Genomic DNA, 12,437 nt, shown 5'->3' with positions numbered 1-12,437 from the left:
TTTTTAAGTGCCCATGAGAAGATTCTGGAGCTGACCCATTTGCCCTGATACATGAGGACCTGTTGAACAGAAATGAGGCTCTGAGAGGGTGTCTTCAGAATGAGATAACTTATGTGAATATTCTGCAGGAGCTACTCTATATTTATTTACTATTTAAACATTAGCAATAGTCAAGCAGCACAACTGAATGCCTCCTGAAGTTTTCCATACTTATTATTATCAATTAAATAGGATAGGTTGGAGAAAGAAGAATACATCACTTTTGTAGCAACTATGTCAAGACTGCCTGACCATATACAGTGGGTATTTTCATCTCATGGTCTAACACAGATTAATTAAATGTTGCCAGATTGCTCTAAGTTTAGTTAAATGGGTCCTTCCAGTTGCACAGGGAAGCAGGAGGTAGAGAAAATAAGGTATCCAAGATCCAAACGTGAGCCGCTCCTGACAAGTCTTTAAGGTGTGGAATGTAAACGTGGAATGCATGTTGCACTTTCCAATACCGTATTCCAGTCTAGGCAACAAAGTGAGGTGATAGCTCCTTTAGATACTCAGCATTCTTTCCACTGCTTCATGGAAGCAAATTGCCATTGTTGTCACAGGAAGACAGCTCGGACTCATTACAAATAAGTCTTTCAGCAAGGCTAAAAGAACTTTTCTTTTTTAAAGGAGGATTTTCAAGTCCACATCTCACAATAACCACCTTTGCGTGGTTATTGATACTAACCTTTGTAATATGGCCTAAAAAAAAAAAAGGAATAAACCTAAGATGACACAAGAAGAATGATGCTCATTTCTATCGATGCTCTTCTCTAAATATCCCCTAGATTGCTGTGGGAGCAATAATGGAAAGAGTGTTCAGCTTAGAGCAGGAGAATCTGGTCTTCGTTCTTTCCCTCATTTACTATGTGACTTTAGGAAAGACACAGCATCTCCCTGGGTATCTTTTTAAGTTTCGAAATGTAGAATAAGCATATCTATCCTACTCAATTTAATTGTTAAGGCGAAGTCATCTATATGAGTGAATATGTAATAGTAAAAAAAAAAGAAATGCTACCCAAATGTTTGGTAATCCTCATAGCTAACATTTATTGAATATTGACTTAATTGATCCAGCATTACACTGAGCATTTTACATGTGTTCAACTCAGTCTTCACATTGACCCTGGTAAGTGAGTATTATCATTACCTTATTTTATAGACTAGAAAACCGAGGCCCAGGAGGTAAATAACTTGCCTAAGGTTTGGAACTGGATCACCAAATAGGAAGAATAAATACTTAGAGAACCAAGAAAACAGAGTAAAAAGTATAAGAACGTGGGGAGAAAGAATCTGATGTATTTTAAAAACATTACAGTGATTATCAGAGAAGAAAATCGGAACTATTAGAAATTCTTATTTTATGGTTTACTGTTGTATTTTGAATTATATGTGAAGAGAGGCACCGAATATTTCAGTGCTTAGGGCATTTCAAGGTCTTAATCCAACCTGCCTTAGACTCACACCTGTTGGCACCAAGATCTCAACTCCAGGAAAGCCCATACTTATAATTGCTATATTGTATCATGTCCTATAATACTAACCCTTATTGTTACTAAATAACAGTTACCAACAATTACTAGTAATAACAGTTTTCAGTGGGAAACAATGCCATTAAAGAAAGAAAGGCTTTTTTTTTTTTTCTGTTTTGTAAACATAAGAAGCAACCCATAATTTGGAACTAAAGATACAAGGAGATAGACACACAGCAAGGGTCACTGGTTTTCTTACATATCTGTGGCTTTAAAATGACCATTAAAGAGCCTTCTCATTGCTGGCAGCAAGCTTGCAGATTCTATATTGGCTCGGGGCAAGTAGTTAACATCAATTTAAAAATCTTTGAAATTCCTAATAAAAACATAACAAACCCTACAGTTGCACTAGCAGGGCCAATGATAATATGCATGGAGAGAGATTGATTTTTCCTATGAGCAAATAAACTGATTTCAAGATCTTAGGCTATTTTGATTTCCTCCCCACTCCTCCCAGATCAAGGAAGAAACATTTAAAAATTAGGTCTATTAGTGTCTAGTGAATTTGGATGATGATAAAAATTCATAGTAGCTGTTAACACCACTCTCTTCAAAGGCTCAAAGATGAATGCATAAGGTCATTGTTGTGCCTTAAAGAAGTGCTAAGAGTATGATAAGAGACTCCCAGTCAAGCCTGAGCTGAGACTGAATGGAGACTGAGAGGGTAGATAAATAGGTAGATGGGGCTTCTTGCTTCAATAACGTGGGAGTCTTGCATGCTGTTTGTGAATGCTTCTATGATCCTTAAAACAGACATAGGAAAACTGGCTATTAGGGGGAAAACCAGTAGCAGAGTTACTTTTGATCGACTTTTAAAGGAAATAATGCTGAGTTCAGCATGAAAACGTAATCATAGACTTTAAGTCATTCAAAATTATTGGGCCACATGATTATTAGTTAAACAGCTCTTTAACTTCCAGAAATGTACTTCTGGCTTTCTCGGCTCTGTGACCACCTCGCTATAAAGGACATGAGAGGATAACAGTGAGAAAGTTATGAGAAATTTGGAGTGTAGGAGATAGAGAGCCAGACATAGTATCATGCCTATATTAATGAAAAGTCAATATTCTGAGCTAATCTCTCCTATCCACCAGGTGATAATGCAATTGTAGAGCACTTAGCCCAAGTATTTTCCCTTCCACTGCTGGAACATTTATGATCGGGGTTCGGGGCTCTTTTCTTGGGAGAAGTGAGAGATGAGAGGGAAAACTAAGGGATTATTTAAATGATGTCTTTTAAAGAAGGCAACCTTTCCTCCCGTTGCCCTTCATTCGGCCATCTGGCTCTGGGAGTTTGTTGGCAAATGCTGCTTGACTATAAAACTTAACCAGATGATTAACCCCTCTTCCTCCCACACCAGTATGCTTGCTATTAAAATGCCTACTAGGACCAATGTCTGAATATCAAGGCAGGCTTAGCGTAAGTGAAAACTAACTTGGCAAAGTCATCTAAACGAACGAAATTCCACCCTTAGTTTTTCTCTCTGTTACCCTGACTTGTAAACTTCCTTTCACAATCTCTCTGCAATTTCTGGCCAGCTGTACCTTCAATCATACCCAAACGAATTACACTACAAAGTCCAGATCTCAAATTGATTATTCCATGATTGTTGACAATAGCTCATGATAGAGATGGTGTCTCTTCCTTCCATTGCTCATCATTTTCAGTGGCCTGGAAAACCTAAAATAATTGTCTCTGGTATGAGCCAGTCAGGCAGTGAGATTAATAAAAAGTGTTCAGTGCATAGTTAGTAAGTCTCCAGAAGCTCCCTATACTGGACCAAGTCCTAAAGAAATAACTTATCTTTTCATACAAAAAGTACGAATGTACTTTTTCATACAAAAAGTACAAAAAATCACGAATGTGTGCTTAATAGTCAGCGTTGTATGATTTGGTGATGGTCGTGAGAAAATCGCCATTTAGAAGTAAGAACAGGAGAGCAAAATAAGTGTGGTCAGTGAGAGCAAAGTGTGTACCTGTGGGGTAGTGCTCGTTCACCGGCCAGTTGTCCACCTGGAGTGTAGCGTTGCCGCCGTTCCTGGTGAAGCGCACCACGTGGTATTTACCGTCATTCACAGGAGTTCTCTCCTCTTTGATGGAGATGTCAACTGTGCCGATATTGAAGACAACTCCAATTTTCCCCTGTTCCTATGATAAAGAGACACAAAAGGCATAGTTATCACCAACCACAAGGTTTTTCTCCCTTTAAAGTTGATCCTCCGACTAACAACAAATGTGTAGGTGCTCAGAGGGAGCCATCAGCACGAAGTTAATAACAGTTTCCCTACATTTGTCTGTGGGCTTTCATCCTAAACATAAAAAGCAATTTGCTCTCACAGGCTGCACTGCACAGGCTACATCATTTGATTGCCCTCACCAGATATCAAAGGGAGAACCAGAGAACTACCTGACAACTGTGTAGTGACCCTGCAAAGTTCATTTCCGCGAGGTGAATTAGGCCTGTTTTCTAGGAGAGGCTAATAAGACACTGGACCCTAGATCTCACAGTTCAGATTTAGAATTAGAGAGGAAATATAAGCCTGCTCGTACATACTGGCTAGTCAAGGTCAAGGGGAGGGGTAAGAATCATTGGGAGCCAATAGCAGAGGAGCTAGCATTATGGACCATCTCCTGATGACACCTTACTGTAGGTCTAAAACACATAGAAAATATATCTTCAGTAGAGGCCAGTGAAACTGAGCTCAGGTTTTCAGAGTCAGATGGCTGTCATCCTTCCCACACTTACAGCCCAACTCCTACACGTTAATCCACAGAGGGATATAATATTCAGTACTAGGGCCTTATGCTATACAGCAGAAGAGCATGTCTGTGGCTCAAAAAGACTTCTGAGAGGAGAAAACACAGCAAATTCCAGAAGATTAACACTGTGGCAATGAAGGTGATAATTATGGTGACGGTGGTGGTGAAGGTGGAGGCGGCGACATGATCTACCTCCTAGGAAGCGAAATACTGAAGCATAAATAATAATGCTATTAAAACTCTTAATCTTCTCGCCTAATAACTGGTGATAACTAAGAGTTGGAATTAGTATTCCAATGAGACATAAAATTAAAGTAACTTTTCTGATCAGATACACTCAGTCCTTTTAAAACTCTTAGAAGCATATCGCAGCATGCAAGGTGTCAGAAGGGATGGATGAGGAGGGAAGGGAGGGATCTTTCTCCGTTACTCTAGTCGTCTGACTTATTGGATAAGCAACAGGTTGGACATTCAAGGATAATAAAATTTAGTTGTGATTCTGATGTCCTTCTAAGACTGAGTCGCGATATTAGTTCAAATAGTCTTTGTTATCTTTGATTTCCTAATCGAAGAAGAACAAGGAGGAGGAAAGGGATGAGGGGGAGTGAGAGGAAGGGACAAGGAGGGGTGGAGGAGGAGAAGGAAGAGAATGATATGGGAAAGAAGTCCAGAACACATATAAACTAAGATGTAGGGAAGATTTCCCTAAATCTGATTTAGAAATCTGGTTCACTGATTCATTCAATACATAAATACATTGTCTATTAAGCACTTACTGTGCTTAAAGTCAATAAGTTAAGATGCTGGTGAGATTTTAGGCACTGATTTCCATATAGTTTGGTACGCTTCACTGATTTTCCCCGAAAGACAAGCTTTTCTCAACTTGCCAATTTTCCTTTAGTAAATGAACACATCTCGTGCACAACAAAAGGATGGGCAAGTACCCAGGAGTCTTGATCTTAGACAGTAGGCATCCGGGCTGATCAACACAGGCTGCTTTCGGCATGCAGGGAGGCTGAGACACCGGTGGACATCACTGCTCCCTTTGTGTCCTGTGCATAGTACACAGTGTAAAATAATGTCAGCAATTCTGACATTCTGCTTTCTGAAAAGAGAAATTCAGGCGCCTCCCTAAACGGTGACTCCATGTAGTCATGATTTCTTAAATCTCTGTTTATTGTGACACTCTGTTCTCAGTTTCTTTTTCTCTATCCCTGCATTCCCAGTACTAAACAAAGTACTTAGCATTAAAATAGGATACATGGGTACATGAACCTGATGATAGATTCTTTTGCATCTTTCATGGCCATAATTAATAATATTATGATCCATTTTATTCTTACTCCTTAATTCTCTAGGAATTCAGAAATAACAATATGACATTTCTACTTTCTCTTACTTAAAAAGTTGACATTCATTTCTAAGTGTGGGTGGTGTGTGTGTGTGTGTGTGTGTGTGTGCGCGCGTGCCTGCATGTGTGCACGCACACTGGTACCTGGTCGCCCTCATCTCTAAATAAGCAAAGCTATGACAACCAGAGTCAGAATCTGTTTAGCAGAATGAAAGGACTGGGGTGGTTAAGAAACCGTAACTGCAGACACCATTACTCCCCTGCTCACCCCACAAATGTGGGCTGTTTATTGTGCAACGTGTCTTTACTGAGAAACCACTGTATAAATCCTGGATGCATGAAAAAAACTGCTGGTGATTCAACTCACCTCTGAGTCACTAATTAATCACAGATGGAGAACAGTTTCAGGGAGAGAGAAGAGACCCTTTAAACCAGCTTTCTGCAGCTTTTCACGCACAACAGTGGCAAAGCACAGTTCTGGCTCAGTGAGTTGGCTGATCAGTGAGATATATTCTTGGGCAGATTCTCTGCAAGATCCATAATAGATTCAGGGAAAGAAAAGATTTAATCTCTGCCAGAATAAATATCTGGTCCTTATCTAAGGCACCAGACGTTTGCCACTGTAATCGCTGTTTCAGAGAGATCTTCCTAATCCTGCCAGCACGCTGCCAATGTCAGTGGAGACCCTTACCCAGATGTTCCACTGTGTTTCCTGCAGTGGTAAATGTGGCTGTGCTAGTCCTCAGATGTGGTCTCTTCACTCGTATAAAATTTCATTACTGGAACCACTTTGTCATTTGTCATGGGACCGCGGTGGCATTATAATCTGTGGCTAACTTCTTTGTCTTAGTTCATTATAAGCCTTGTGGCAAATACTCATATAGTTGCCCAGGTTTGAATCCATCACACTCAGCTGCCACGAAAATAAACTCTGCTGGTTCATGTGTCCAGAGAAGATGTGACAGATAAAAACATTGGCTTTGGAGTCACTCCTGACTGACCTTGGGCAAGTTACTTAACTTTTCCAACCAAGTTACTTAACTGTTTCTTGATACTATATTATGGGGACCAGATACCTGCTTTACATACTTCATAGGGCTGTTGTAAGACTGAAATAATATGATTAATATGAAAGTACTTTATAAATAGTAAGACATTATACAGATATAAAAGATAAATGAGATTAGCAGAAGAAACCATCCAATCACTGACCATATATAACGCTGATTACGAGATAAATGAATTGATACAATAGGATAAACGTGGGTTTTAACATAGCATGGTTCAAATAATACCTCCAGCTCTGAAAGCTGTAAGACCTTTAACTCTCGACTTTCCTGCTATTAAAGGGATATGTGGAGGAAGGGAAAGAAGACCTCTGAAACTTGTGAGGAGTTCAGAAGAACACATGTGTGTGAAACTGAGCTGTGCATACTTTGGGACCTCAATAAATGCCAGTCCTCTTTTCTCTTTCCTTCTCCTTATTAGCGTAGGCTAAAATAATAGCACAAGCTAAAAAGCTGTTGGTTTAGCTGCACTGTCGCCAAAAAATATTGTGGAAATAAATGTAAATTTTAGCAAACAAAACATTAAAAAAAACATTTGCAAGGTTGATTTCCTGTCCCAATTTGGTAGTTGCTCCCGCTTCATGTTCCTTGGTGCTTTTCACAAGCCTTTCCAAGACAAGCAAAGTGTAGCTGCAAAAGCGGCATGACTATAAATTTTAATAAGTCCATACCCCATCACTATTAAAGTTGCTACTGAGGCAATCACTTCAATCTATGCTCTTCCTCAATACTAAAAACAATGACAAGTAGTAAATCAGAAGACATTACCAAAGAATCCTCAAGTGCATTCAGGAAAAAATTGAATGGCGCAGAAAACCGCTGTCTTAAATAGCCAGCAAGTCATTGTTCATCAAAAATGACTGTTTACGAACCCACCTGGTTCCTCAAATTCGTCAGGTTCCAGTTTTATGATCCTCTATCAGCCACGTTATGGTTATTACTGTGGAGGTGACCCAAGAGATGCTACCAACAGAGGGGCCAGGTTTCAGGAGCAAAAATGCACAAGGACAAGACATATCCTCAGGAATAAAGATCTCCCTGAAGGCAATCTCTTCATTCATTCCTGAGTGCCCCTGGGGACGGCAGAATGCACCATTCATGATTTTAGAAAACTGTAGCTGACAGAAACAGAACTGGGACTCTCAAATGCATGCCAGAGAGAGGTGCAAAGGAAGCACTCCTCAATATCTTAACTTCTAAGCTTCCCACAGAACTTGTGAGTTCAGTGCTAGGCAATAATACAAGGAGAACAACATGTATGTGATCCCTCTCGGGTCCAGACACTGCCAGCTCTGCCGTACCCATTTCTAAGTCGGGGTCATACTAAATAAAGTGACCAGTGGCACTGTTTTCCTCGTGTGTTCACTTCATTGCGAGTGGGACACCGGTCTGACTTCTCCCACTTTCTCTCGATGACTGTATGGAGCAAATTTGTGGCAGTGCCTTCTTTGTCAGCCTATGTCACTGAGTTAGGATGGCAACAAGATAACTTGCGATGGACATGAAACATGAATGAGAAACACAGCTTGGTTGCTTGATGTCACCGAATATTTTAACTGTTTTGTTACTGAAGCATAACCCAGACTTCCTTGATGGACAGAGTGGGTGATTGGCAAATATTCTGAATAATTTCCAAATTCTCATAATTACCGTTCATATAATTTTTATAGGTTAAAAAGATAATCAAGGAATTGAGAATTTACCAACTACCTGGAGAAAGATTTAAGATTAGAATTCAGGTCTCTCTGACTTTAAAATCCATGGATTTTCCACCATGTTCTATTTCGGTCACATGTATTACATGTCGTAATTGAAATTATTTATATGATGGCATGTACATTATATATTATATACTTTATGTCTGCCTAACTTAATTGTGGGTATCTCAAAAATATGAATCCTAGCAGGTGCTGAGTAAATATTTATTAAATTTTTAGATAAGTGAATCGATAAGGAATTAGAATTTGTGGTTGTGGTAGAAAAAAATTGTGTAAATAAATGTTTATACCATGGGAGGCTAAGCAAGATTTGAACAATACGGAGTAGAAAACTGATCATCCATATTCAGATTTTTTTTGCAATAAATCTTAGCCAAAATATATAGTCTCATTGTGTTTTATACATGCAATCAGTAAAATACAAAAAGATGAGCTACAATTTACTTGATTCATCAGATAATTTTGGCTGAGGGAAGATTTTGTTAAAGTTTTCTAGAATAAAACACTCTGCATTAGAACACCGTATGGGCTCTTTTCATGGCTATTAACTGTCTTTCAGTAAAAATCGTCAGTCTGTTCTTTCAATGTTATGGTTTCCTTGTTCTAGACCCAGGACAATTGTTAGCTAATAAGTGCTGAGTGTGCACTTTGGGAATGCAGAGCCATGTACTATCAAAGGATTCGAGAGATCTAAGGGGCCAGGCCTCTAACTCAAGAAGCCTAAGACAGTGGATAAGTCCATCTGGAATCACCCAGACTGACAAGACTCCCACTGTGGCGCTAGGAGAGGATTCAGACTTTCACCATCATCCCATGACAATGACTCAGTCCCCTTCCTTGAAGAGCTTAAGTGTGGCTGTGACAGGAAGTGCAGAGGAGAAGAAAATGTCTACTCTGGGCTCCAGAAACCTTTACGATTTAGAATCAGAAGACCTGAGCGCAGTCACAGCTCTGCATCTGTTGTCCAGGTGAACTTGAACAGGTCCCTCAACTATCTGAATCTTAAGCTATAGGTATGAAAAGTAAGAACAACAGTATGAAGACAAGAAGAATGATCATACCTGTGTTAAATGTACTTAAGAGAAATGAATAAAATTTTGGCAAATTCTGAAATGCTCTACAAAGGATGATATAAAATGATGTTAATAGTGGGGTGAAATTGGTGATAACAGTGAAGCTGTTGGGGTAACTGGGTGAGAAATAGCAAGACAGATGATGGGCGAGTCAAAGGCTTTTGCACATGACCTACGGGATGCTTCTCTATGTGAAATGACTGTCTCCCATGCAAGATCAACTCCAGAATCTATACAGATTGTCTATAGAAAATGCACGTTAAATGGCTTGAAAACTAATTCTGTGTTCCTACAGCTGCACAGGTCTCAGTGACCTTTGCACCCACCCAGCAAACTGCATCCACTTCTCCCTCTGGCTGCAGCTGTGTCTCACCTGGTGTTTTGCTAATGTCTGGTTGTGCGAAGTCAATCAATTAAAGCGGCTTAGATCCACAGACTGAAATACTAACAGAGGGCCAAGAGAGATAAGACTGATAAATAGCTCAAGATGGCTTCATCTCAAATTACAAGCAAAAAAAAACAGAGAGACAGAAAGCAGGGATGACAGCTTAGGACAACAGAAACTCTGACCCAAAGAGGGGAATCAAGGAAGGAAAGGACAGCTGGTGCAAGTAAATAAGATGCAAGTCAGAGCCACGGCTCCAATAGTCACTGGTCACAAACTGGCATCCTGAGTCATCGTGTCCTTCAAATCCACTCTGAGCATTCACTTCTATTCCCAGACCCCAATGTCACACTGCCTTGTTTGGAAATTAAGTTTGACTACAAAGTAAAAATTAGAGTTCACTTCTATAGGAGCCCCAGTGTTGAGCCAAGACCCGGAGCAGTCTCCTGGCAGGATCCAGCAGACAGCTGGCAGGGCGGTGCTGACTGAAACCCAGTGCAGACTTCACATCTCCCATAAATGCCTTGCTTTCCCCCCCAAATCTCTACCCTAGCTGTGAGGAAACCACTCGATGGCCTTAATAAAGAGACCTTAAGCCCTGTGCTCACGGTAACATAATAATCCTCGAAATTAAGAAGCACATCTTAAATTAGCTAGGATTTGTCCAGAACATCTTACACCTTACCTACATGCTTACAAAATGTGGTCCTGGAGCCGTGAGCAGCAGCATCACCTGGGAAAGCGTCAGAAATGCAAACTCTCAGATCTCACATCAGACCCTCTGCATCAGCAACTGTGGAGTGTGGCCCAGTGACCTTTTTTTTTCTTTTTTTCCACAAGCCCTCCAGGTGCTTGCTAAAGTCTGGGAAACTCTTCTGTATATATTAATACTTTGGTTTCACTAGAAAAGTAGATTCAACTGAAGGCGATTCTGTGCCCAGGGACATCTGGTAATGTCTGGAGACATTTTTAGTTATCACAATGGGGGGTTGGGTGCTACTGGCATCTAATGGGTACAGGCCAGGAATGCTGCTCAATATCAGACACAGTACAGCAAAGAACTATCTGGCCCATGATATCAACAGGGCCACTAGCAATACAAAACTTCAGTCACTCAACAAACATACATAAAGCATGTACTGCATCATAGAAACTGTTCTACAAATATTTACCTACAATACTTGAAATTTATTCCCTACAATACTTCTTCTATAAGGCATGTATGCATGCACACAATACATATGCACACACAATACACATATGTAAACCAGTGCATGCCTGGGTGTACACACATGCAAATTTTTATATATTTAATATGTAATTGTGGTCTAGCCCTCAGAGCATGGGGTGATCAATGAGCATGTGTAGATAATCTCTCTGACACTCCCCCTAATCTATGCTGTGCTCAAGTGTCCATTTTATAGATATAAAATGGAAATGCAAGCTCACACAGCCAGAAAGTGGCAAGTCTAAAATATATGTCCTGTGTTATTTTCCTGATCTGGTCTTGTAACTCATAGCAATGAGTTAGCTAGCCTCTAAGAAAGCCTCCCAGGACATCTCCCCTGGCACAATGACATTAGCTGATAGTCCCAACTCCAATCTAGTCCTGTGACCCTTCATTACGAACTAGGTAATTTTAGTCAGTTTCCATGAAAATGTATGATCAGGTCTGAGTAGGCTACAAGGGAGACACTCCCTCTCTTAGAACTAGATATTGCAGCTCAAGGATGAGCAGAAATTGCCCTATGGAAGAGACACCAGTAAACAGCCAGTAACCTTTCAAGACCTATTCCATAGTTGCAAAGAAACCTTTAGCAATTCTCCAAAGTGTTTTACTATTTACCTATTTTTCAAGTGGCAGATTAAGTTAACATAATGGCTTCAAGGTGGGTGGACTTACATGAATTACAAACAATGACCAAGAATTCTTGGTTTAATAAATAAAGAATTCTCAGTCACCCCTATAGATGAATTCTCAGTCTAAACTCTATACTGTTTTCTCACTAACGAAAAACAAATTAGTATACACATTTCAGAATTGAGAGGTGCGGTACTTGGGATTATCAGAAAATATAATGTAGGTTATTGCATTTTTAAAAATAATGCCTTTGTAGAATGGGTATGCAAAAGTTGTAGGAGGCAGACTGGTCTGAAGCAGGGATCAGCAAATTGTGAGCCAAATCTGGCTGTTGCCTATTTATGTCAATAAAGTTTTATCGGGACGCAGCTGCGCTCAGTCATTTAGATATTACCTTTGGCTGCTTTTGCATTATAACAGCAAAGTTGAGTGGCCGCACAGAAATCATGGGGCCTGGAAGCCTAAAATACTCTCTGGCCCTTTACAGAAAAATTCTGCTGACCCCTGTTGGCACCTTGCACAATTCAAGGCTAAGTATAATTTTTGTTTTAGTTTTTGACCAATAGTTTATGTTTAAGCATTTAGAATAACTCTAATATGAGTGGGAAGGTCAAGTGGGAAGGGAGCCTGTACCTGCTCATTCAACTATCA

At 40.0% G+C, this 12,437-nt stretch overlaps 1 protein-coding gene across 1 annotated transcript in view; it reads right to left on the bottom strand.

Moving 5' to 3' along the window:
- Nucleotides 1-12,437, bottom strand: part of NRXN3 (neurexin 3) — a 1,605,778-nt gene that overhangs the window by 163,133 nt on the left and 1,430,208 nt on the right. Inside the window, exon 28 of the mRNA XM_039883931.1 lies at nucleotides 3,548-3,719. Coding sequence (XP_039739865.1) covers nucleotides 3,548-3,719 — 172 coding nt within the window. The remainder of the gene's footprint in view (nucleotides 1-3,547; nucleotides 3,720-12,437) is intronic.

Source organism: Pteropus medius, unplaced genomic scaffold (genome assembly GCF_902729225.1).
Source record: "Pteropus medius unplaced genomic scaffold, Ma_sr-lr_union100, whole genome shotgun sequence".
In the NCBI taxonomy this organism is placed as follows: Eukaryota; Metazoa; Chordata; class Mammalia; order Chiroptera; family Pteropodidae; genus Pteropus; species Pteropus medius.
This window is presented reverse-complemented; position numbering and strand designations above follow the sequence as displayed.